General features: G+C 52.1%; 1 protein-coding gene across 5 annotated transcripts in view; it reads right to left on the reverse strand.

Moving 5' to 3' along the window:
• Tcof1 (treacle ribosome biogenesis factor 1) overlaps nt 1-21,615 on the reverse strand; it is a 34,938-nt gene that overhangs the window by 6,419 nt on the left and 6,904 nt on the right. For 3 of the 5 annotated variants that reach the window (XM_029472094.2, XM_029472093.2, XM_021150949.2), the window contains exons 4-19: nt 19,488-19,549; nt 18,611-18,797; nt 17,643-17,716; nt 15,201-15,452; nt 12,951-13,199; nt 12,507-12,716; nt 12,212-12,409; nt 11,935-12,093; nt 11,546-11,764; nt 11,285-11,452; nt 9,189-9,290; nt 8,849-9,037; nt 8,562-8,756; nt 7,545-7,652; nt 2,829-3,015; nt 1,660-1,784 (exon numbers count right to left, since the gene is read on the reverse strand). In XM_029472094.2, coding sequence (XP_029327954.1) covers nt 1,660-1,784; nt 2,829-3,015; nt 7,545-7,652; nt 8,562-8,756; nt 8,849-9,037; nt 9,189-9,290; nt 11,285-11,452; nt 11,546-11,764; nt 11,935-12,093; nt 12,212-12,409; nt 12,507-12,716; nt 12,951-13,199; nt 15,201-15,452; nt 17,643-17,716; nt 18,611-18,797; nt 19,488-19,549 — 2,684 coding nt within the window. The remainder of the gene's footprint in view (nt 1-1,659; nt 1,785-2,828; nt 3,016-7,544; nt 7,653-8,561; nt 8,757-8,848; nt 9,038-9,188; nt 9,291-11,284; nt 11,453-11,545; nt 11,765-11,934; nt 12,094-12,211; nt 12,410-12,506; nt 12,717-12,950; nt 13,200-15,200; nt 15,453-17,642; nt 17,717-18,610; nt 18,798-19,487; nt 19,550-21,615) is intronic. The other 2 variants (XM_029472096.2, XM_029472095.2) reach the window with 2 other exon arrangements.

Raw genomic sequence — 21,615 nt, forward strand, 5'->3', positions numbered from 1 at the left:
ACCAGGCGAATTCAGTACCTCTGGAAGAGCAGGCAATGCTCTTTTTTTTTTTTTTTTTTTTTTGAGACAGGGTTTCTCTGTGTAGCCCTGGCTGTCCTGGCACTCACTTTGTAGACCAGGCTGGCCTCGAACTCAGAAATCCGCCTGCCTCTGCCTCCTGAGTGCTGGGATTAAAGGCGTGGGCCACCACGCCCGGCTCAGGCAGTGCTCTTAATGCTGAGCCATCTCTCCAGCCCCCTGTTTACTGGCTTTTTTTTTTTTTTTTAAAGATTTATTTATTTATTACATATAAGTACACTGTAGCTGTCTTCATACACACCAGAAGAGGGAGTCAGATCTTGTTACAGATGGTTGTGAGCCACCATGTGGTTGCTGGGATTTGAACTAAGGACCTTTGGAAGAGCAGTCGGGTGCTCTTACCTGCTGAGCCATCTCACCAGTCCGTTTACTGGCTTTTTGAAAGAGTTTTCAACACCGGTGGTGGTGAGCTATGGCTTTGTTCTCTAATCTGGGCCCAGGGGAGGACAGCACAGCTCTAACTCCAGTGGCCATTGCCTGTGTCTCCTCTGGGATGTGCCCCTGGCTAGGTGGTCCCTCTGGGAACCCCTGCTTCCCATCCTGCTACAAGTCAGGAAGAGCACACAGACAATAGATGAGCCTTTGCTAAGCCTCCGGGAGCTGCAGACACAAAGCAGTCCAGGTATGGCCTGACCCCCTTGCTACTTTATCTTACCCACCCTATGTGAATCACCTAGGGCTCTAGTACCTCTGGGTTCCCTTCCTGCAGGGCAGGCTCTGCTCATGTTCCCAGAGAAGCCTTCCCTGTCCGCCTTTTCTAAAGCAGGTCACCCATTATTCTCTGTTCTGTGCTGTTCCCTTTGCAACACTTAGCAGTTGGTGACAACTAATTTATGCTGCTTTTTCTGTGTAATGGCTGTGTCTCTGCTGGCTTAGGACTCCGTGAAGGACTTGTGCCTGCTGCAGCCTCGGTGCCCTGCAGGGCAGATGCTCAGGCCATCTCATTACCCACTGGATCACCCGGCTGCCAGAGGCTCTTTTTCGGCTAGTTTGTGATGCACCCGGTAACAGGGCGGCACAGTAGCACCCCGAAGCTGGGAGGGGCTTCAGTACAGCCTTCTTTTCCTGCCCCTTAGGGTGTTGGGTGTATGACAGACACTTCCCTCACATTAACAAACCCCATTAGGCCTACCTAGCAAAGAACCTGGAGCTGGAGGACCCAGGTTCTGTCCTGGACCAACCCTGGTGGGATGAGCCCTCCGTTTTATTTAGACATTGTCCACTAATCTTGCCCTAGATATTAATAATGCACTGGACTGTGAAGGCTGGGAGGAAACAGTAAGGCCACTTCCATTACGAATACTAAGAGAGGCAAGCAACTCAGAGTCGGTTTCAGCGTCTCAAATCCAGAAGAAAACTAATCCACACTCAGCCAAGTTGGGAAGACGGGGGATTCCGCTTGCCTTCGGGCTCCCAGCCCGATCTTCCGGACAACACCATGGGGATTTGGGAGCTTGGCTCCTGGCCTGTATGACAGTGCCAGGGGGCTGGGAGCAAGCTAGTGACTGGCGTGTGGCCGGAGGGCACATGGCAAGGCAACAGAGAGTGACCCCACCACAGCCCTCTCTTACCCGACAGTACCTGAGCGGACGCCGACGCCTTTGCTTTCTTGCCTTTTGGCATCTGGCTAGACTGCTCACTCTTGCTGGGTTGGGAAGCTGCTCGTGAGAGGGCTGCGGGCGTCGTCGTCACACTGGTTCTGAGGGCTGAAACGGAGGAGAAGGGGGGCCGTCAGGATACGAAGCAGTAGGACTCCCCAGCAGGGCATTACCAAATCACTCTTCCCGAGGACCTATGCTGAGCTTAGGGATGCTAAAGGGGACGCTGGCTTCCCAAGCCTTCCAGACAGCAGCTTTCACCACATCATTTGAAAATGGCTGCTGTGGCGGTGACTCCAAGCCTTACCCTCATCTTTTTCTCTTGCGCAGGTCACAGTGAGCGACTGCTCAGTTAGGATCAGTGGGAGAGCTGCTGGGTGCTGAGAAGATGTTGACCACAGCCTAACGTGAGCTCATGTCCCCACTATGTACTCACCAAATAAACGGCAGTATTTTGCCGACAGTAGGAATCTTGCTGTCCATACTTAACGACATAGTGTCCCTTTTTTTGTTGTTTTTTTTTCGAGACAGGGTTTCTCTGTATAGCCCTGGCTGTCCTGGAACTCACTTTGTAGATCAGGCTGGCCTTAAACTCAGAAATCCGCCTGTCTCTGCCTCCCAGGTGCTGGGATTAAAGGCGTGTGCCACCACCACCGCCCGCCCAGCATGACAGTGCCCTGATATATAACTGAAGATGATTGCGCTACCAGAGGGCCTCGCCACATACAAAGACACTCAGTCACCTTAGGTTCTGGGAAGAGAACAAGTATAAAATGCTACCTGTCTTCTTTTTCTATGCTAAGGGGATGGAAGCTCACTGCCAGGCTAATAGCGTACCCCACGGCCAGTTGGCTATATATAGCAGAGCTCTGGTTTAGACTAGCCTGGTCCCTGTAGCCACCAGAATGCTCCTTCTGGCTTTCAGGCTTGGAAGCCAGCACACAGAAGCCTCAATGTAATTCCTTCAAAATGAGGCAGACGAGCTTTCCTCATCAAGGGAACAATGAATACAGTGCCTAAGGCTGAGTCCCCAGTCCTTCTCGCCAATGCCTCTGCGAGGCCACCTGGTTAGTGCCTTCTGGCCTCAGTGGGGAGGGCATGCGTGGCAGGGGCCTGTGCTGGCCGAACAGCACCCACTGCAGCAGCACCTACCATAGGTGGAGGGTTGTGTGGCAGGAATCAAGTCCTCGTCCCCGTCCTCACTCTCAGAGGAGGAGCTCGGGGCAGTGGTGCCTAAGGCCTTCTTTGTGGTGTTCACAGCCTGGACTCGTTCTGGGGTAGGAGCTGGGACAGCTGGACCACAGTTACGGTTGACAGAAACTGGAGGAGATTTAATCGCCTTGAAAACCAAAAACAGAAACATCCCGCCTCTGATTAAAGGCTTGGTCAGGGGAAGGGGAGGGGAAATGGGTGAGGGAGGGGTTTTGTAATGCAAACTTCAAGGAGCTAGGGTCTTCTAGACCCACTCCCACCCCATAACAGCCGGACACCCAGCACAGCACAGCACAGCACAGCACTTCAGAGCTCTTGGAGCCCAGCTGACCTTCACAGTGACCCCAAGCTAAGCAGTATCCACCCACTCCACCGGCCTAACAGGAAAGCCTTAAGTCCAGAGGGGAGAAGAGGAGCGCCCAGGCCACACAGCCACATGGGAAGGAAGCAAGGTGGAGCTGGAATGTCTTCTAATTTAGCCTTTCTTCTGGTGACATCAGATGGCCACCTGCTGAGTGGGGAATTCTATTTTTTTTTTTTTTTTTTTTTTTGGTTTTTCGAGACAGGGTTTCTCTGTATAGCCCTGGCTGTCCTGGAACTCCCTCTGTAGACCAGGCTGGCCTCGAACTCAGAAATCCGCCTGCCTCTGCCTCCCGAGTGCTGGGATTAAAGGCGTGCGCCACCACGCCCGGCTTGAGTGGGGAATTCTAAAAAGCATTTCCTGTAGCAGGTCTGACTGTGTGATTTCCCTGGAGTTTCATTGTCCCTTCCCCCAGAGACCCTGATAGCAGCCTCCCGGAGATGTGGCCCAGCATGCAGACCCCAGTTATACTGAACTAGTTTCTTAGTACACAAACTGCCTGGAGTAACAGGTGGGTGGGATGGGTAGGCCAGCCAACAGATTAGAGAGCTCAGGATGGTAACACAGTATGTGTGGCCCTTATTCACTTTGAGACAGGTTTTGCTATGTAGACCAGTCTATCCTTGGATGAAGAAATCTACCTGCCTCTGCCTCCACTGCTAGAATTAGAGGAACAGATCTCCACATACTAACCTTATTTAGACTCACTCTTAAACAGGACAAGTATGAAAAATGTCACTCATCAGACAGATACTTTGGAGAAACAGGCACAAGGCCTGCTTGCTGGTCAGCTTTCTAGCTGAGATACTGTCTTGTGGTTGTGTCTACAAGGACTAGGAAGACTCTTATCATTTTGAGCTGCATACTGAAATCCTGATGGATGACATGTCGGGCCTGAGACCAGCTTCAAAGTCAAGGACACAAGTAGAATGTGCACAAAGCCAACCTGCTCAAGACTGGGACGGCTGCAGGTTAGGATAATGCATAGGGTTCAATTTTACTTTTTTAATCCTGAGACAGGGTCTCATTGTATAGCCTACCACATTGACCTCTGATATTCCTACCTTGTCTCCTGGATGCTGGGATTACAGACATGTTCTAACATGCCCTGATGCACTTCACCTGTGGGTCTGCTCTGTATCTCAGTGAGATGGCAGAGCAGCAGCAGATCCTAGTACTGGGAGGGTCAATTTGGCAGTGAACCAGATTCCCAAATATGTCACCAATACACCAGGGGACTCCAGATCTATTTCCTTTCAGAGTCCCAGCTGATGAAGGTACAGAGGCAGTAGTTAGGGAACTGGAATTCCACTTTCTACTCTCCAAATGCCAGTGCTGGCTGAAGGCTGTTGGTGCTCTGGCTAATGAGAGGGCTGCCTGAGGGGTAGCTGGGTAGACTCTATCCATGACACCCTCCTGCCTGCAGTGCTTTACCAAGCTCCCACCGCCCCAGGGGCTGTGAGACACAGAGAAAGCAACAAACTTAGCACTATGGTATCCACCAAGTGTGGCGGCGGCGGCACCGCTGCGCTCAGGCCCTCCCTACCCTGCCAAACAGCCTCCCCCGCGGCTGCTCTGAGCTGCCACTTCCAGAGCCTTCCCTTCCCACGTGATGAGAAGGAGAAGGATGGAAAGTGGGAGAAGGCTTGCGGTGGAGGGAGGGGGATCTATATATATGTGAGAAGACAGAAGAACAGATTGTTGGGGACCAAGAGAGGCAGCAAACCCACTGAGGCAAACAATAGCGTCTTGGAATGTTAAAAGCAGCTCTGCAGCACAGCCTCCACCAGCCCCACCTGCCCACACCACCCATCTCCAGGCAGGGACGGCAGGCGACGGAGGAGGCAGCGGCCTGGCTGATGAGGGTGGGCTGGGCACTGGGGCAGTGCTTAGGTCTGTAGCACCTCTGCACCTCACTCTGTGGCCGGTGCTGCATGTGGTCACCTGGGGAAAGCACAAAGCCCAGCGGGTGTGGGCTGTGCTTAGATCAGAGAGGCGAAGCAGCGGAAGAGGACAGTACCGCCACAGCCACCTGAGCATCTCACCTCCATTCCCCTTGGGTGCTGAGAGCAGATTAGGGGGATACCCTACCTATTTGCAGGAATGATGCTTACAGAAGCAGATTTGGGACCCTTTTGGGCGGTGCCCACTGCCTGCTGTCTTAGCTGGGCTCCTATCTACTTATTCCAGTTAGTCTGGGGCAGAGAGGGGAGGTGGAGCTCTGTCGAAGGGACAGTCACCGAGAGCTTCCCTCAAAGCAGCTTTGTGGGGCTAGAGGTGCAGTGCAGTGGAGGGTGTGTCCTCAGCACTGGGACCCCCTGAGGACCCCTCCCCGCCCCCACAGAGAGGAGGACTATGATTATTACCCGGGGGGCTCATCCTTCCCCAAGAGACTTAGAAACGACACTTTCTGGGGATGCAGCTAGGAGACCCAAGGTTTATAAACTCCAGTCTGACTTGGAGCTGAGGCTGAGGCTCTCAGAGTGGACAAGCACCTCGTCCAGGACGACAAGCAAATTGGTTTCAGATACAGGACTGGAAGGGAGAGCTCTCTGGGGGCCAGATGTAACCATGCAAGCCTTGACTAAATTTATATATATATATATATTTTTACAGGTCCCCCATTCTCACTCAATAAGGACACAGTCTATGCCTTTGTTTCGGCAAAACAGCAGCTGAAGTAGCCTTTAAAACAATTTAAGGGGGCTGGAGAGATGGCTTAGAGGTTTTATTTCCTAGGACCTGGGTTTGACTCCTAGCATTCACAGAGCACCTCACAACTGTCTGAAACTCTAGTTCCAGAGGGATCTGACACCCTCTTCTAGTCTCCACAGGCACCGGGCAGGCATGTGGTACACATACATACATGCAGGCAAACGCTGACACATTTAATAATAATTTACGTGGGAGGTTACGCATGACGCGGTACGATACATGGCTACAACAGAACGGGTCAGCCATGCCGTCTTGTGCCTGCATGACCTCACATGCCCACTTCTTTCTAACTTGTAGCCACCCCAGGTCCCAGTCAGCCTCAGCTTGAGGCTTACACTCCACACGGCAGGGAAGAGCTGCAGGACGGAACCTGGGATCAGAGCTGGCCCAGAGCTGGACTATCTGGCCTTTTCTCCCACGGACAGGCTAATGAAAACAACCAACCAGACGGGGAACCCTAGGAAGGAGCATCTGCAGCTCTCCATAGAGAAGTGCTTCATAAATGCCCAACAGTGACAGCAATCCCGCGTAGGCTAGCGCTCTCCCAGAGGGAAACCACAGCTTCCTGGGCTGTGCCCGCTTCCCTGAATTCCTTCTGGGAACTTAGAAAACTACTGGCTTTGTTTTTGTTTTCAAAATAGAGACCCCCCAGATCTTCAAGACTAAAGGACCACTTTAAAGGTTCAATTTCAGCATAATGCTCATTTTAATTGTGCTAGTCTACTCACACAGAGAAAAACCAAGGCAACCTCAGGCTGTCTGTCCTTTAGGAGTGAGGGAGGCACCTCAGGAAGACTGTAGAGCCAGAGAGTAAAAGCCAAGCCTGGAAGGGGACTAAAGGGACAGCTGGGCAGGAGAAAGTGCAGACTGCCAGGATTTAAATGTTCTCTGAGCTCCCTCAGAGTTACAGACCCCTCTCTCCTTCAAATGGAAATACCCTACTCCTTCAGAAAGAGGCCAGTGCTGCCTCTACAAAGGCCTGGGTTCACACAGAGCTTGTACCATCTTGGTGGCTATGTTGGGCTCCTGAAATCAGAGAAGGTGTCCCGGACCTCACCCTTGGGAACAAGGCCAGGCAGGAGTGGGGACCAGTGGACAATGAGCAGGTGCCATAAGTTACATAGGCCTGACCTGGGGTAAGGCCCACAGATTCCAAGGAAGGTCACAAGGGAGGATCTAGAGCCCCAATAGTCTATGGGGACCAAAGAGGCTTGGGCAGTAGTGTTCTGGATCCCTCAAGCTTCTTCATGAGAAGATAAGGGGCCTCAACCCCTGGCCTGCCGAACAGGCCGCCAGGACATCGTGCCTGCCTAACAGTGCTCAGGCAGGTGACTGGGCACCATGACCAACTCCATTTTACACAAAACATCAGAGTCCTAAAAGGCTCCTGGGCAGCAGAGTGGAGCCACGGGTGTGAAGCCTGCGCCCGACCACACCAGGAGTGTATCAGAAGACAGCTAGGAGCTGTGAAGTGTTACCTGCATGTGGTGAGACTATCCCCGTTGGGAAGCTGTACCCTCTCACCAGAGAGCGGCAGCCTGGCCCAGCCGGGGGCAGCCTTTAGAGTAGCTACAGCCTACCTGGCCGGAGGGCAGGTCCTCATCACTGCTCTCTGAGGACCCTTCTATGCTCTTCTCTGGGGACGCTGGACCTGACGCTTTGCCTCTGGCAGGCTGGGAGATATCATCCTTTGGAGGGGACAAGACTTGAGTAAGCACGTGACATGGGAGGGTTCCCAGTGAGGGGGAAATGCGGAAGAGCGACACTTCTTAAGCCCTGTTAAGACCATTCTTCACGGGCCGGGTGGTCCAAAGCCACAGAACTTGTCAATCAGTGAAGAAGTGCTGGTGGTGATGCCAACTTAAGGGAGGCCCAGGGAGGGCTCTATGTCTCCCTGCACGGGTGGCCTGTGCTCAATCAGCAAGTAGGACCGGGTTTCTCAGGAGAAGCTACAAAATCTCCACATTCCCTTTGTTTCTATAAGGTCACGGTCGGCTGAAACTGACAAGGACCAACCATTTTCTTTCTGATCTTGCTGCCACCTCCCTAAGGTGCAACACCAGAGGCCATCATGTACGATTCTACCAGGCTGCCTGAGCTCAGACTAGAGACTGTCAGCCAGAGCAAGCCCCACTGCTTGCTGCAACCAACCAGGCCAAGAACTGGATAATGGTTTGGGTATGAGATAGCTTCTCTTTCTTTTCCACTCCTTGGGCCTAGGCATCACTGAGCAAGACGGGCCCTTCTTAGACAGAGACTTGCGCTGTAGCCCAAGCTTCCTTCCTGGTGACTCTGACAGGGGTGTCTTTGCAGGATGGCTCCAGGTTCCTCAGCAGAACCTGACTCAGCTTGCATGGGACTGCTGTGCCCAGTGGTGCAGAGGCCCCTGCGGAGCTGTAGGAGTGCCTAGGATGTCCTATACTAGGATGGCCTTGGTTTGGGACTTACAGCTCATTTCATCCAGGGACATGGTGGGGAGGACCTGGAGGCAAGGGATCCTGGAGTTAGGACTTCTACCTGTTCTTTCTCCCCTCCAGGGCACAATCTGTTTATGAGCAGAGTTGGTGACAGTGGCTCTCGGGCCTGGCAGAGCTCACCTGGGCTGATGGCATCTCTGTGTCACTGTCAGATTCCTCACTACTGCTGTCTGAGTCCTCTGTCTTCCCTGTCTGGGCCTGGGTAGATGAAGATCCCGTCTTGCCGGAGGTTCCTGGATGGGCTCCTTTTTTAGGAGACTCCTTGGCAGGGGCTGAGGCAGCTCTGACCTGAGAGGTCTTCCCCACAGGTTTTATCTGGAGAAACAGCAAGGGGAGAGGCATGTCAAGTGTGCCTGTAGGCCTGGGCCAAAACACATGGTGCTCTAACCCCAAGTCCAGCTGGGTACCTGGGCTGGCGTCTCTTCTTCACTGTCAGACTCCTCTTTACTGCTGCTCTCTGAGTCCTCCCCTGCGCCAGCCACGGGACCCTTCTGGGCTTGGGTTGCTGGGGCCCCTGCTTTTCCCACGGCTGGCACAGACCGCTGGCCCCTTGCAGAGACGGTGCTGTTCGGAACAGTATTCGCAGGTGGTTTACCCTGAATCAAGAGGTGGCAATGGTATTGGAGGAGGAAAGGGTGGCAGTCATCCTTCTACTAGTGTGTGGCTGTAATATCACAGGGGGTGGGACAGCGGGTGGTCCTTTTAGATTTTATCCTAACGTGTTTTGTGGTTTCTGGTCCCACTTGCCTTGGTTGGAGCAGCCACAGCTTTTCCAGATGCAGACGCTGGAGGTGTCTTAGTGGGAAGTGGGTTGGCTTTGGCCTGAGGAAGTCTCCCCAAGGGCGTGGCCTGGAAGGAAGGGAAGGAAATTAGGAAGGGCAAAGGGCAACAGAGCATTCATCAAAGAACACTGATGCTGCAGACACTGAGCAGATGCTGGCTCCTTCTTCCAACTAACAGCAGTGTGAGCTTAAGAAATCCCTGATGCCAAGCCGGGCGTGGTGGCACACACCTTTAATCCCAGCACTCAGGAGGCAGGCGGATTTCTGAGTTTAAGGCCAGTCTGGTCTACAGAGTGAGTTCCAGGACAGCCAGAGCTACACAGAGAAACCCTGTCTTGAAAAACAAAAAACAGAAGAAAAAAAAAAAAAAGATTGCTGGGCGATGGTGGCGCACGCCTTTAATCCCAGCACTTGGGAGGCAGAGGCAGGAGGATTTCTGGGTTCGAGGCTAGCCTGGTCTACACAGAGTGAGCTCCAGGACAGCCAGGGCTACACAGAGAAACCCTGTCTCTGATGCCAGGTATGGCAGTGCACGCCTTTAACTAGCACTTGGGAGGCAGGGATAGTCATAGCTCGGTGAGTCTGAAGCCAGCCTGGTCTACAGAGCAAGTTCCATGACAGCCAGAGCTATGCAGTGAGACCTGATTTCAAAAACAAAACACAACAAAGACGAAGCCACTTAATCTTACCAGGCCTCACTTTCATCTCTATAAAAGGGGTGTAAAAATAAAACATTATCTATGGGATTTCTGCAAAGATTAAACACACTACGTGTTTACTAACACACATTCAAATTCAGCACTGTAAAGCCTTTTAAATATAACCCTACCCAAACACAACTGCTTTTTAGGTTCCCTTTCAACTAGACTCTGTGTCATTAAATTCTACTCTACAGAATGGAAGCTGAGTGCCATATAGAATCGTCAATCTGTGCTTTCTTCTCCCTGAAATGCAGAGGGGGCTCGAGCTCAAGCATCCGTCTCAACCCAGGAACTAGGAACTGAGCAGGTTAAAAGAACACAATAGAGTCATTGCTTCTGCTTAATCTCATCCCCCCCAAGCCCCCCGCAATGCCTGTCAGGGTGTCCAGCTTGTACAAACCCACAGGGATCAGAGACAGAGGAGAAACCATCACGGAGTCAGTGCTGTGCCGGAGATGGAACTCAGGGCCTGGTGCATGGTAGGTAAACACTATACCCCCCAGCTAGGAGCTATGGCCTCAGCCAGAGTAAGACAGACACTGATAGGCTCTGAGCGCAATTCGGTGAGTGTGGACCTGAGAAAGGCCCCGACTCCCTCAGATATCACCATCTAGTCAGTTTCAAAGTAGCTCCAACTCCCAATGCCTCTCATGTGTACGACAGAGTTAGGACTTAAGGAAGGTCCCCCATAGCGCAGACTGCGACAAGATCCTTTTCATTTCCTGCTCTCTCGGGCCAGGTGGTATGCCTTGCGACTCTGCCCCCAGCAGCCTAGCCCGCGGCCAGGAAGGCAGGTCCCTGGGCTTCCGGCAGGCGAGGCCTTACCCATACCCACAAGGGTGGATTGATGTCAGACGGAACTGTAGCCAAGGCCCCAGGAATAGAACTGGACTTGAGCCCAGGTAACCTGGCTCTTGGCCTCTGCCACTTAATCCTGCTTGTGGTGCGACCCAAGCCAACTTTCTTGGCTTCTGCAAAGAGTCTACCCTCTACCTCACCAGACGACTTTCAGTTCCTCACCGACATGACACTCCTCTTAAAATATCTCGGGTACCATGCTTGGCTAGCCCCACTGCACATCCCTATCCTGCTGTAACGGTGTGTACTGTACCACACCTTGCCCCAGGTGGCAACTTCCCCAAGGCCAAAGCCACAGACTTCTGTCTAGAGTGGCAGTGGGCAGAATGCGTGGCACTAGATGTGTAAGAACCTAGAGCCAGGGGGCTCAGGAAACAAGAGGGTGGGAGAATGTGAGACTTGTGTGAGTCTGAATCCCAGGATTCTGTGCTCCTAGGGCCAAGAGCAGCCTCTGCTGAGCTCATCCCTAGTCTTGGTTCAGGCTGCTTCCTCCCTACCTCACCTGTGCTGGGGTCTCATCCTCTTCCTCGCTGCTGGAGTCCTCCTCGAGGCTCTCTGAGTCTTCCTGAGCCACAGCTTTGACCGAAGGCCCTGTCTTCTGAGTGTGCACTGGGGCCATCCCTTGCCCCAAGGCAGCTTTCCCTTGGAGGCCCTTCCCCCCAGACTTCCCCTAGAATGACAAGGAGAAGAAAGGGTTTCTCAAGGGCCTGAGATGCCCCATGGGGGCTGGGAGTGAGCCCACCTGGGCAAATGCAGCCCTTACCTGAACCCTGGGGGTGCTGGGAGCAGCTCCTGACTCCGACTCACTGGAAGAGTCCACATCTGGCCTCTGGGTGCCCTTTGCCAGAGCTGGGGATGACAGGCTGGCTGAAGAGGTCACCACTCCTGCCTTACAATGGGATGAGGTGCTCGCTCCTGTCGCGGATGCAGGCGTGCCTTTCTTAGACGAAGCTTTCACCTGCTTTTCCAGAGCTGGCTTAGCCTGTGGAGAAAGTGCAGATGAAGGTTGGGGGAGACTCCTGGACTCATTCGTTCTGAGATGCAGCTCCCCCTGGTCTTCCTACTAACCAGAACCCATCTAATTCTGAGAGGTGGGGTTTCCGACTGGGGCGGGCCAGGACAGCCAGACTGCCTCTCTTCCCTGGTCCCCACCTGAGCAGCAGAGGCTGCTGGTGCTGCCTCCTCTTCGCTGTCAGGCAACTCCTCACTGCTCCCTGAGTGGTCTTTGCCCCTGTCAGTCTTGACCTGGGTGGCCACAGGCCCCACCTTCTGAGGGAGTGCAGGGGAGGCCTTTTTCCCTGGGGGCTTTGCCTGGAATGAGATCAGTGGGAGCCCCAGGTAGGAGACAGGCAGCAATTAGAGACCCAGACGACAGAACTTGGGATATAGGGCCATGTAGGCTCCTGGGCTGAGACCTCTCAGGACTTACCTTGGCTGGGCTCACAGGCCCGTCACTGTCCAACTCCTCACTGCTGCTCTCCGAGGCCTCTTCTTTCTTTCCCATTTGGACCTTGAGAGCTGCTGACCCCACCTTCCCAGGGCAGGGCAGGTTGGCATCTTTTCCCGATGACCCCGGGGTGACAGTGGAAACAGGTCTGACCTGGGAGCTCTTCCCCAAAGGTTTCACCTGGGAGCGACAGAGAGCAAGATCAGGGGACGATGCTCTGGTTTTGAAGAAGGAGGCCTTCCTTTCTAGGCAGAGCACAAGGCACACCTGGCCTCACCTTGGCAGGACTCGTGGTCAGAGTCGCAGCAGCTGGTGTCTCACCACTGTCACTTTCTGACTCCTCACTGCTCTTGGCTTCTGGTTTCCCTGCTTGGACTACCACAGGCCTTGCCTTTCCAGGGGTGACTGCAGGAGCCCCTTTCTGGGATGACTCCTTGGTGGGGGCTGAGGTACCTCTGGCCCGAGGGCTCTTCCCAGAAGTCCTTGCCTGGTATAAGAAATTGAGGAGTAAATCATTAGGCAGATGTAGGCAGAGACCTGACAGGAGCAGGGAGCCTTACCAGTAAGAAGGGATGGGAGCTGGGCCCAGCTGAGGAGAAGGGACAGGGGCTGGGCCCAGCTGAGGAGAAGAGAAAGGGGCTGGAAACAGCTGAGGAGACAGGTTAGCAGCCTTCAGGTCTGGGCTATGATGCCCCCCCTCCACCCCACCCCCAGGCTTTACCTGAGGAGTGGTCACAGTGACTGGCATTTCATCCTCACTCTCAGAATCGTCTTCACTGCTGGTTTCCGAGTCCTTCTCTGGCCTTTCTGCCTTGGCCTGGGTGGCTGCGGGCCCAGTCTTCCCTGGGGTTGCTAAGATGGGCCCTTTCCCAGAGATCCCCTTGGCTGCTGAGATGGGCCCTTTCCCAGAGATCCCCTTGGCAGACACCAAGGCGGCTCTGACATGGGGACCTTTTCCAGAGGCCTTTACCTGGCGAAGGGAAAGAATAGTTCGTTCTTCTTTTTCAGTCCTTAGGTGATGCCATCAGGAAGAAGCCCAGAGGCTCTGGAGATATCACTTTCCTTTCTCACCTTCACTGGTGCCCCAGCCACCCCGGCTGGCCCTCGGCTTCCTGGGCACTGACCTCCTCAGCACCCAGTGACACCAGTATAGTGGCTTTCATTCTGGCCCTGGACAGCCCTAGCACGTAAATGGTTAAATCGTTAGCTGGAATAGTCTGTTCTGTGGGCACAAGCGCTGGCCTGTGAGACTGTCTGGCTCATTAACTAGCCAGCAATGCTTAAGGCAGAGAAGGAGTATGCAAAGTTCTTAAAGAACAGCCTGAGCATGGAAAAAGGCTCAAACTCCCCAGGGCTTCCTGTGGTAGACAGGACTCCTAGATCAGCTGTCATCATCCTGTGGGTCACGACCCCCTGTGGGGTCACACATCAGATATCCTGCATACCAGATATTTACATTTTGATTCATAGCAGTAGCAAAATTACAGTTATGAAGTAGCCATGAAATGATTTTGTGGTTGGGGGTCCTCACAACATGAGGAACTGTATTTAAGGCTCACAGCATGAGGGAGGCTGAGAACTACTGTTCCTTCACTGGCCTTCTCTTTATCCATTCTCCTCACTGTTCTCAGCCAAAGGCTCACCACTGCCTCCCTGTTTGGTAGGGTGGCTACAAGCTTCTACAGTCTTCTCATGACGGCCTTGTCTGCTCTGCCCTAAGCTTCCTAGAAAATAAATGGCTTTGGACCTTCCCAGGCCTTCTGTGTAGAGGGGCAGTTAATTGTACACAAGCTGCATTTGGCTCCTCTCTTCAGACTTGAACCAACACCCACAATGCAGCCCCAAGTAGGCTGGGTCTGCCCACCTTGTAACTTGCCACAGAACGTCAGCAGCCAACTATATCCTCTACGCCCTTCAACTATAGGTCTGTAGTCACATCTCCTTCTGGGTCCTTCCTTGTCCACTTCATGTTGTCAACCAACTCTTCTTTAACATTTTAATAACTGCCACGCCCCTGCCCCAGTCCTGGATACAGACCCCTTCACTTCTTCCTGTTCTACCTCTAAAGGCTTTCTAGTCCTTTCTGCTCCGCCCGGCAGGTGTGCAGGACTGGGAGACTGCTAACTGAATTACACTCCATGGGAAAGGCCCCAGAAGAGGAACAAAAGAGATTCTCCCTGGTGGTTGCTGGCTCAGGGTCTGGTTTGGCTAAAGAGAGAACCAAGCCCTTGAACATTCTCAGGACTCACTGGAGGGGGGCATGTGATATCTGAATACTTGCTGTGTCCCCCCCCCCACCCCTACCCCTTCCATCGATGAGAGCGTTTGGAAAGCCTGGCTTTATTAGAGAAGGTGTACTAAATGGCTTTGAAGGTAGCTTTCTCTCTGCCTGCGGACCAGTTTTAAGGCTTTTAGCTACTGTTCCAGTGCCATGCCTGGCTGACACCATGTTCTCAGTCATCACGGCCATGGAACTGAACTGTAAGCACCCACTTGAATTCTCTCTTTATAAGTTGCTTTGTGATGATGGCTCTGAAGCGATAGAAAACTTAAGACAGCAAGATAGCACGTGCCTGTGACCCCCAAATTTGGGGCGCCCAGACAGGAAGAGAATGTGTTAGAGGCCAGCTTGGGCTATAGGGAAACTGACTCAGAATGAAGAAAGCCTCAGGTCTCTTCTTAGCAGTTGTGCTGAGGGCAGCTACACTGACCACACACGAAAACCAAGAAAATTAACATCACCAGAGTAGGTGCAGGACAACCCCCCAACTCCCCAAAGGCATCAGCCACTCTGGCAGCAGTGTGAGCCCAGTGGACGTTCCCACAGGTACCGAAGCCCCCTGGCCAGTCGCCATTGTTTCTCTCTCCATAAACTCTAGAATGGGCCCTTAGCAGGAGTTCTCCACACAGTGGCTTTGCCAGCATCGGGGACTACAGGCAGCGGGTCAGGGATAACCCTCCCTGGACTCACCTGGCTGGGCAGACCAGCAGGGGCCTCGTCCTCACTGTCTGAGTCCTCCTCGCTGCTCTCAGACTCTTCTGCTGCAGCAGCAGCAGCAGCAGTCACAGCAGCAGCAGCAGCTGCCGCCGCCGCCCTGGCTGGTTTAGCAGGTGTGGGCGCCACATTCCCTAACTTGGTAGGGCCTGGGGCTGTTCTTGCTGGAGGATCCTTGGCAGGGGCTGCTGAGGCTTTGGCCTGGGGTGGTTTTGCTGAGGCTTTCACCTAGAAGCAGGCAAGAGATGCAGCACAAGAAGAGCCTTCCCCCCTCTGCCGTCAGCTCTCTGTCAATCTGAACGGGAACGGCCCCATAGGCTCCCAACTGCGAGAAGTGTTTGCCCCACTGGAGGACGTGTGTCACTGGGGTAGGCTTATGCCCTGCGTTTTCTCACTGCCTCCTGCTTGTGAATCGGGGTTCGAGCTCCGAGCGGTTCCAGTTCTTGTGCCTTTGCTCTGCCGTCACAAACTCTTAACCTTTTGAAACCGTAAGTTCAACTAAACTCTTTTCTTAAAAAACTTGCTTTGGGGGCTGGTGAGATGGCTCAGTGGGTAAGAGCACCTGACTGCTCTTCCAAAGGTCCAGAGTTCAAATCCCAGCAACCACATGGTGGCTCACAACCATCCGTAACGAGATCTGGCGCCCTCTTCTGGAGTGTCTGAAGACAGCTACAGTGTACTTACATATAATAAATAAATAAATCTTAAAAAAAAAAAAAAAACTTGCTTTGGTGTCTGAGTCACTGCCCTATTGCTGTGCAGAGACGCCGTGACCAAGGTGGTCGTTTAAAAGGAAGACCGTGTTGCCGGAGAAGTAGCTGGGAGCTGCACCCTGATCCACAGGTAGACAAAGACAAAAGGACTTTGGAAACCTTTGAGACCTCAGAGCCCACCCCCAGTGGTGATGGGATTTCTCCAACAAGGCCACACCTCCTAACCCTTGTAATCCTTTCAAATAGTTCCACTCCCTGGTGACCAAGCATTCAGATAGATGAGCCTATGGGGGCTGTTCTTAGCAACAGAAAAGGAATACAAGCCCCTTCTTAAAAGCATGTTCCTTTCCATCTCCCAGAGGCAGAGAGAATCTTACACCCTTCCCCTAAAAAGGCCCAGATCATTTAAAGGCAGCACAAAAGGCTTATAAGGACCCCTGGCTACCTTTGGGGCAGAACTCAGCCACCGCGCCTACCTACCCACTGACATGTTTATAAGATGGTCCATCCTGAGGGGCCACTCAACCTAAAAAGTATCTGACTGAGGTACTGTCCGGACAGAGGAGCCTGGATCTGCACTGACTTGAACTTCTTCCTGGGACTTCCTTAGCATTCCAAAATCCCGAAAGGCCTGAGGTAGCCAGCAGGCCAGTCAGTGCCTGTTTCATGCTGCCCCTCACGCCCCACACCAGCCTATGGCACCACCCTCTTTCAAACGCCTCTCCGAGGCAGGAGCTCCGCACTGGTTTCCTGTTGCCAGTGCTGTACACGTAGGAGCTGAATTTGCGGGAGCAAGGCTTGGAGTAAAGGGACCCAGAGGAATCCCGTGGGCCTTATTACACTCAGGGCCCAACAGAGAGACGGGAGGCGAGTTACAGCTGTGGTCAAGTCTTGAACAGAAGGGGATGGCTCAGGCTACACAGGGCCACTGGGTTTGGTGGGGCAGCTCCGTAGGCACAGTCTATCCCTGGCTCCTGCTGGCCCCCTACCCACTTAAGTGTCCAACCTTTTGAAACTGTGATACAGTTTTGTGATTTACAAAGCCCATGCCCAAGATCCAACAACTGGAATATAAACACCCTCATGGTTTTTGTCTTTTGTTTTTTATAAGCTTGTGGCTTTGTATTGGGGTAGAGGTTGGCTATTATGCCAAATAATATATGTCATACATATGGGACATACTGGTTCCTGCCACTGGCACCTGTGGCTGTTACCTGACAGTCTGCCAGTGGGCCTCACTAATTTTACTCTAAATCTTCCTCCAGGCCAGGCCACAGCAGCAATCTTTTTGAGATGCGAGCCAGGCCACCTCACTTTGGTGCATAAAACCCTGTGATGACACCCCCCAACGATCCTACAAAGAGACAAGGCTGCAGACCAAGGATCCCATCCAATTCTATCCCCAAACGCACATTCACCACTGGGCTCAGAATCCTCGAGGCAGTCCTACTCCTGGCCACGTGTCACAGTTACTCCTACTCAGGTCTCTGCTCCTGTGTCTTCCTCTCCCAGCACTGGACTCTGATACCCAGCGTATCCAGAGCAGTACTGAGGTCCTCATTCCCCAACTGCCTAGCCCTGTCTGTAACTATCCATCTGTCGGAAACAACTGCTGGGCTGATGACTGGCCACTGGGGATCTGAACGCTAGCAAGAGAGGGTCAGAAGCTGGAAGAGAGCAATCCCTGGGGATGGGTGGCAATTACCTCGACATCTGTCTCATCGCTTGAGATGGAGGTATCTTCACTGGAACTGCTGGCTTGGCCCGCTGACACCGTTCCTGAGGGGGGACACAGGGGACTGAGGATCCTTCCCACAGTCCTCTCCCCTCCTAGAGCCTCCATGCAGGTTGTTAGTCAAACTTAGGCTGCACTTGCTTCTCGCCTGTACAGGGTTTGATATCTGCCCTGACCCAAAGTCCCTGAGCTGGAGCACGGACCCTCACTACCTATTTTTGCGGGCCTCTCTGAGGTCTTGGAAAGGCTAGAAGTACCTGCTAGTTAATCAAGTCACTATTTGCTATCAAGTTGGGGGATGGGGGACAAGCTGGGCAAAGGCCTATTTTGCATAAGACTTATACCTTTTCATTTAGTTTCCAAGTGACCACAGCGTTCCCTGTAACCCACCAGAGAGAGAAGCCGGAAATGCCACCCTCTAAAAAGCCCAAATAGCGGGCTGGAAAGATGGCTTAGAGGTTAAGAGCACTGACTTCTCTTCCAGAGGACCTGGGTTCAATTCCCAGCACCTACATGGCAGTTCACAACTGTCTATAACTCCAAAGTATGATATCTCATACAGACGTACATGCAGGCAAATCACTGATGCAAATAAAATAAAAGAAAATTTAAAATAGTCTAGGGGGCTGGTGAGATGGCTCAGTGGGTAAGAGCACCCGACTGCTCTTCCGAAGGTCCAGAGTTCAAATCCCAGCAACCACATGGTGGCTCACAACCATCTGCAACGAGATCCGGCACCCTCTTCTGGAATGTCTGAAGACAGCGACAGTGTACTTACATATAATAAATAAATCTTTAAAAAAAAAAATAGTCTAGGAAGTCAGAAAAGGTGGAAATGGCTGTTGTAAGACCCTGGCTGTCACATAGACAAACCCATACTCAGAATGTCTCTCCAGTGTTCAGTCCTGCCCCCTTGCCCCAGGCTCTGGGGGTCTCACCAGACTTGGCAGTGGGTCTGAGGGCTTGGGCATTGCCCTCCTCCTCAGTTTCTGAGGCCAAGACGGTGTTTGCCAAGGGCTCTGCTGACTTCTTGGGTGACTTCCCAGAGAGCAGGTGGACCACCGTCTTTCCGGACCCAGGGTGCAGCACAGAGTTCACCGTCTTGTTGGCTGTCTTGGTCTTTCCCTACAAAGCATGGGAGGGATGAGCACTCTGTCACGACAGGACATGTGAAAAGCATCAGGAGGACACTGGGTCCTACAAGGCCCACCTCTCCCATAGACTAAGAGCAGTCAGCTCTGGCCTTTCACAGTCCACTGGTTTGTCATCTCATCTCTACAGCAAGACAAAGATGCCTTTCACACAAGCATTAAGGGAGCATTACTGCTTCTGGGTCAGAGTAGCTCCTACTTTACATGAAACTATAGTTCACTGTGATACTATTATTATTTCATCATTGCTTTTACATACGATAGCTATCACCTGGTTTGGGTGACACAATCATTTATGTGTCTGCAACAGTGTGTATGGATTACTGGAAAATGACATTTTTGAAGTATTTTTTGATCTAGAAAATGTGTACAGTGCATTCCTTATGATGGCACTGACGGCCTAGTAGCACACCAGCGACTGGAGGGGGGCTGTTTATACAACCGGTGAGTGGGTGCAGGGACGACAGAGGAAGGCACTTGCCCAAGTGTGTGTGGTTTGAGGCATCACTTCTGTTTCACAGAAAAGGCACCCGAGGCACAGCTAGATGAAGACACAGACACCTAGAGACACACGCTGAACCTCACGACCCTATCCTGACATGGCAGGCTATGCTCCACTGGATACAGCTCCCACAGGTAATGAGTAACTCGGAAATAAACTCACCTTTTCTTTTACTTTTGATGGCAAAGCTGCGGCTACAGAATTGACAGGTGTCGGTCTTGGGGCTGCAAGACACAAATGCTGTGAGCAAGGCGGGTTCTTCTCATCTAAGACGATGGGCAGACTTTATGCCATCTAATGGTCCTACTGGTACTGGTTGCTTGGTGCTAGTATGAGGACCTGAGGCCTAGCCCAGAACTCATGGTGGTTACCGTGTCTGCATCCCCGAGGGACTCCCAGCTGTTCCATGGCATGAGACCTGGAAGCCCCCAGAGGGAAAGGACAGGCTTACAATCCTACCACCTACCACTACAAGACATGCCCAACTCTGGGGACTACTCTTTGGGTCGGGTGCCAACCATCAGTCCTGATAGTCACTGGCAGGCAGGGCAGTGGTCAAGCAGCCAGCCCCAGGCCATAGAGGAAGCTATGTGGACATCAATGGTGCTGACCCAGGAGCCTGGGACTAGTAGGAGACACTGATATTCAGACTCTCGAGGGTTTTAAGAAATGGTGCTTTGGATCTCAGGCATTCAGGGGAAGAAGTTATCACTAAAGAGACAGGTGTTGAAATGAACAGCAGGACTGAATTCATTTCGGGGCTCTTTGACACTCCCTTTTCTGCACATGAGCAAAGTTTTTAAAAATATCCAGAAGTACACCAAAGTCACCTAGCTCCAGCTTTTGTGTGTGTGTGTGTGTGTATGATATGCAGCCTCAGCTGTTATTGTAACTTTATATCAACCCGTAGTCAACCTCAGTTTACCCAATGTTTCATTTTCCCTTCCCCATCATACATTATTTTGAAGAAAATACTTCACACCCTGTCATGTTACCCATAAATACTTCTGAGGACTCTTAAATTAAGCCAGACATGGGGCCACGTGCCTATAATGCTAGCACTCAGAAAGCTGAGGCAGGATATTCCTGAGTTTGAGGCCAGTCTGGGGTACATATCAGGACCCTGTCGCAAGAAGAACTAGGGGGAAACAACAAAAACCCCAAAAACCCAAAATGTAAAAAGTCAATTATAGGGCTGGAGAGATGGCTCAGTGGTTAAGAGCACTGACTGCTCTTCCAGAGGACCTTAGTTCAATTCCCAGCAACCACATGGTGGCTCACAACCATCTGTAATGGGATCCAATACCCTCTTCTGGTGTGTCTAGCTACCATGTTCATATATATATATATATATATATATATATATATATATATATTTCTTAAAATTGAGTACTAGCTCAAGATTGGGGTATAAGTGATGGGACTTACTACTGTCATTTTGCCATGAGAACATTTCAAACGCACGCATGTACACACAGTCACCTTTCTGCAGTAGCAATGCAGAGACTCCTAACTTGTCAAAGTTGAGACTGAGTGACACCTGAGCTCTTAGCCCTCAATGGGACACATATCAAGCCTACATGGCTCAGGGAGCATTATAGAATAGCCGGTGTTAAGGATGCAGAGCTGGCTGGGCAGTGGTGGTGCACTTTAATCCCAGCACTTGGGAGGCAGAGGCAGGTGGATTTCTGAGTTTGAGGCCAGTCTGGTCTACAGAGTGAGTTCCAGGACAGCCAGGGCTACAAAGAGAAACCCTGTCTCGAAAAACCAAAAAAAAAAAAAAAAAAAAAAGCAAAGTTGATGAAACGTGGTCACAACAAGGTCATACTCATGAACCTGAAGTAGCCCGGTGACCTACACAGGATCAGTCAACACCCTGCAGGCAGCACTAACTGGATCCAGCCAGTTGATTGCAACAATAAAAAAACAAACTCGGGAAACAAAAAGAGGGTACTACGAGAGGGGACATACTGGGGGCGTGCCCTGGGGGAGCTGGGCGTGGGCATGATCAACATATACTGTATACGTGTATGAAACTGTCAAAGAGAAAGGTATTTTTAAAAAACCGATTACTATCAGATACCTAGTTAGCACAAGCATTTGCCATTTCTGTTTGAAGCACGCTGTGGGTCAGTCCACATGCACACAGCTGGACTCCTGTTTGACTGGAAGCGACAGGGCAGGTTTATGGGCTGCCGACCAAGAGACATGGGTAGGAAGTGATGGGGCTGGCAACAGGGATTCTTACATTTCCCTTCTCTCTGCTTCTGTCTATAAACTGGACCTGCTT

This window comes from Mus caroli, unplaced genomic scaffold, assembly GCF_978045245.1.
Source record: "Mus caroli unplaced genomic scaffold, Mus_caroli_1 scaffold_19, whole genome shotgun sequence".
In the NCBI taxonomy this organism is placed as follows: Eukaryota; Metazoa; Chordata; class Mammalia; order Rodentia; family Muridae; genus Mus; species Mus caroli.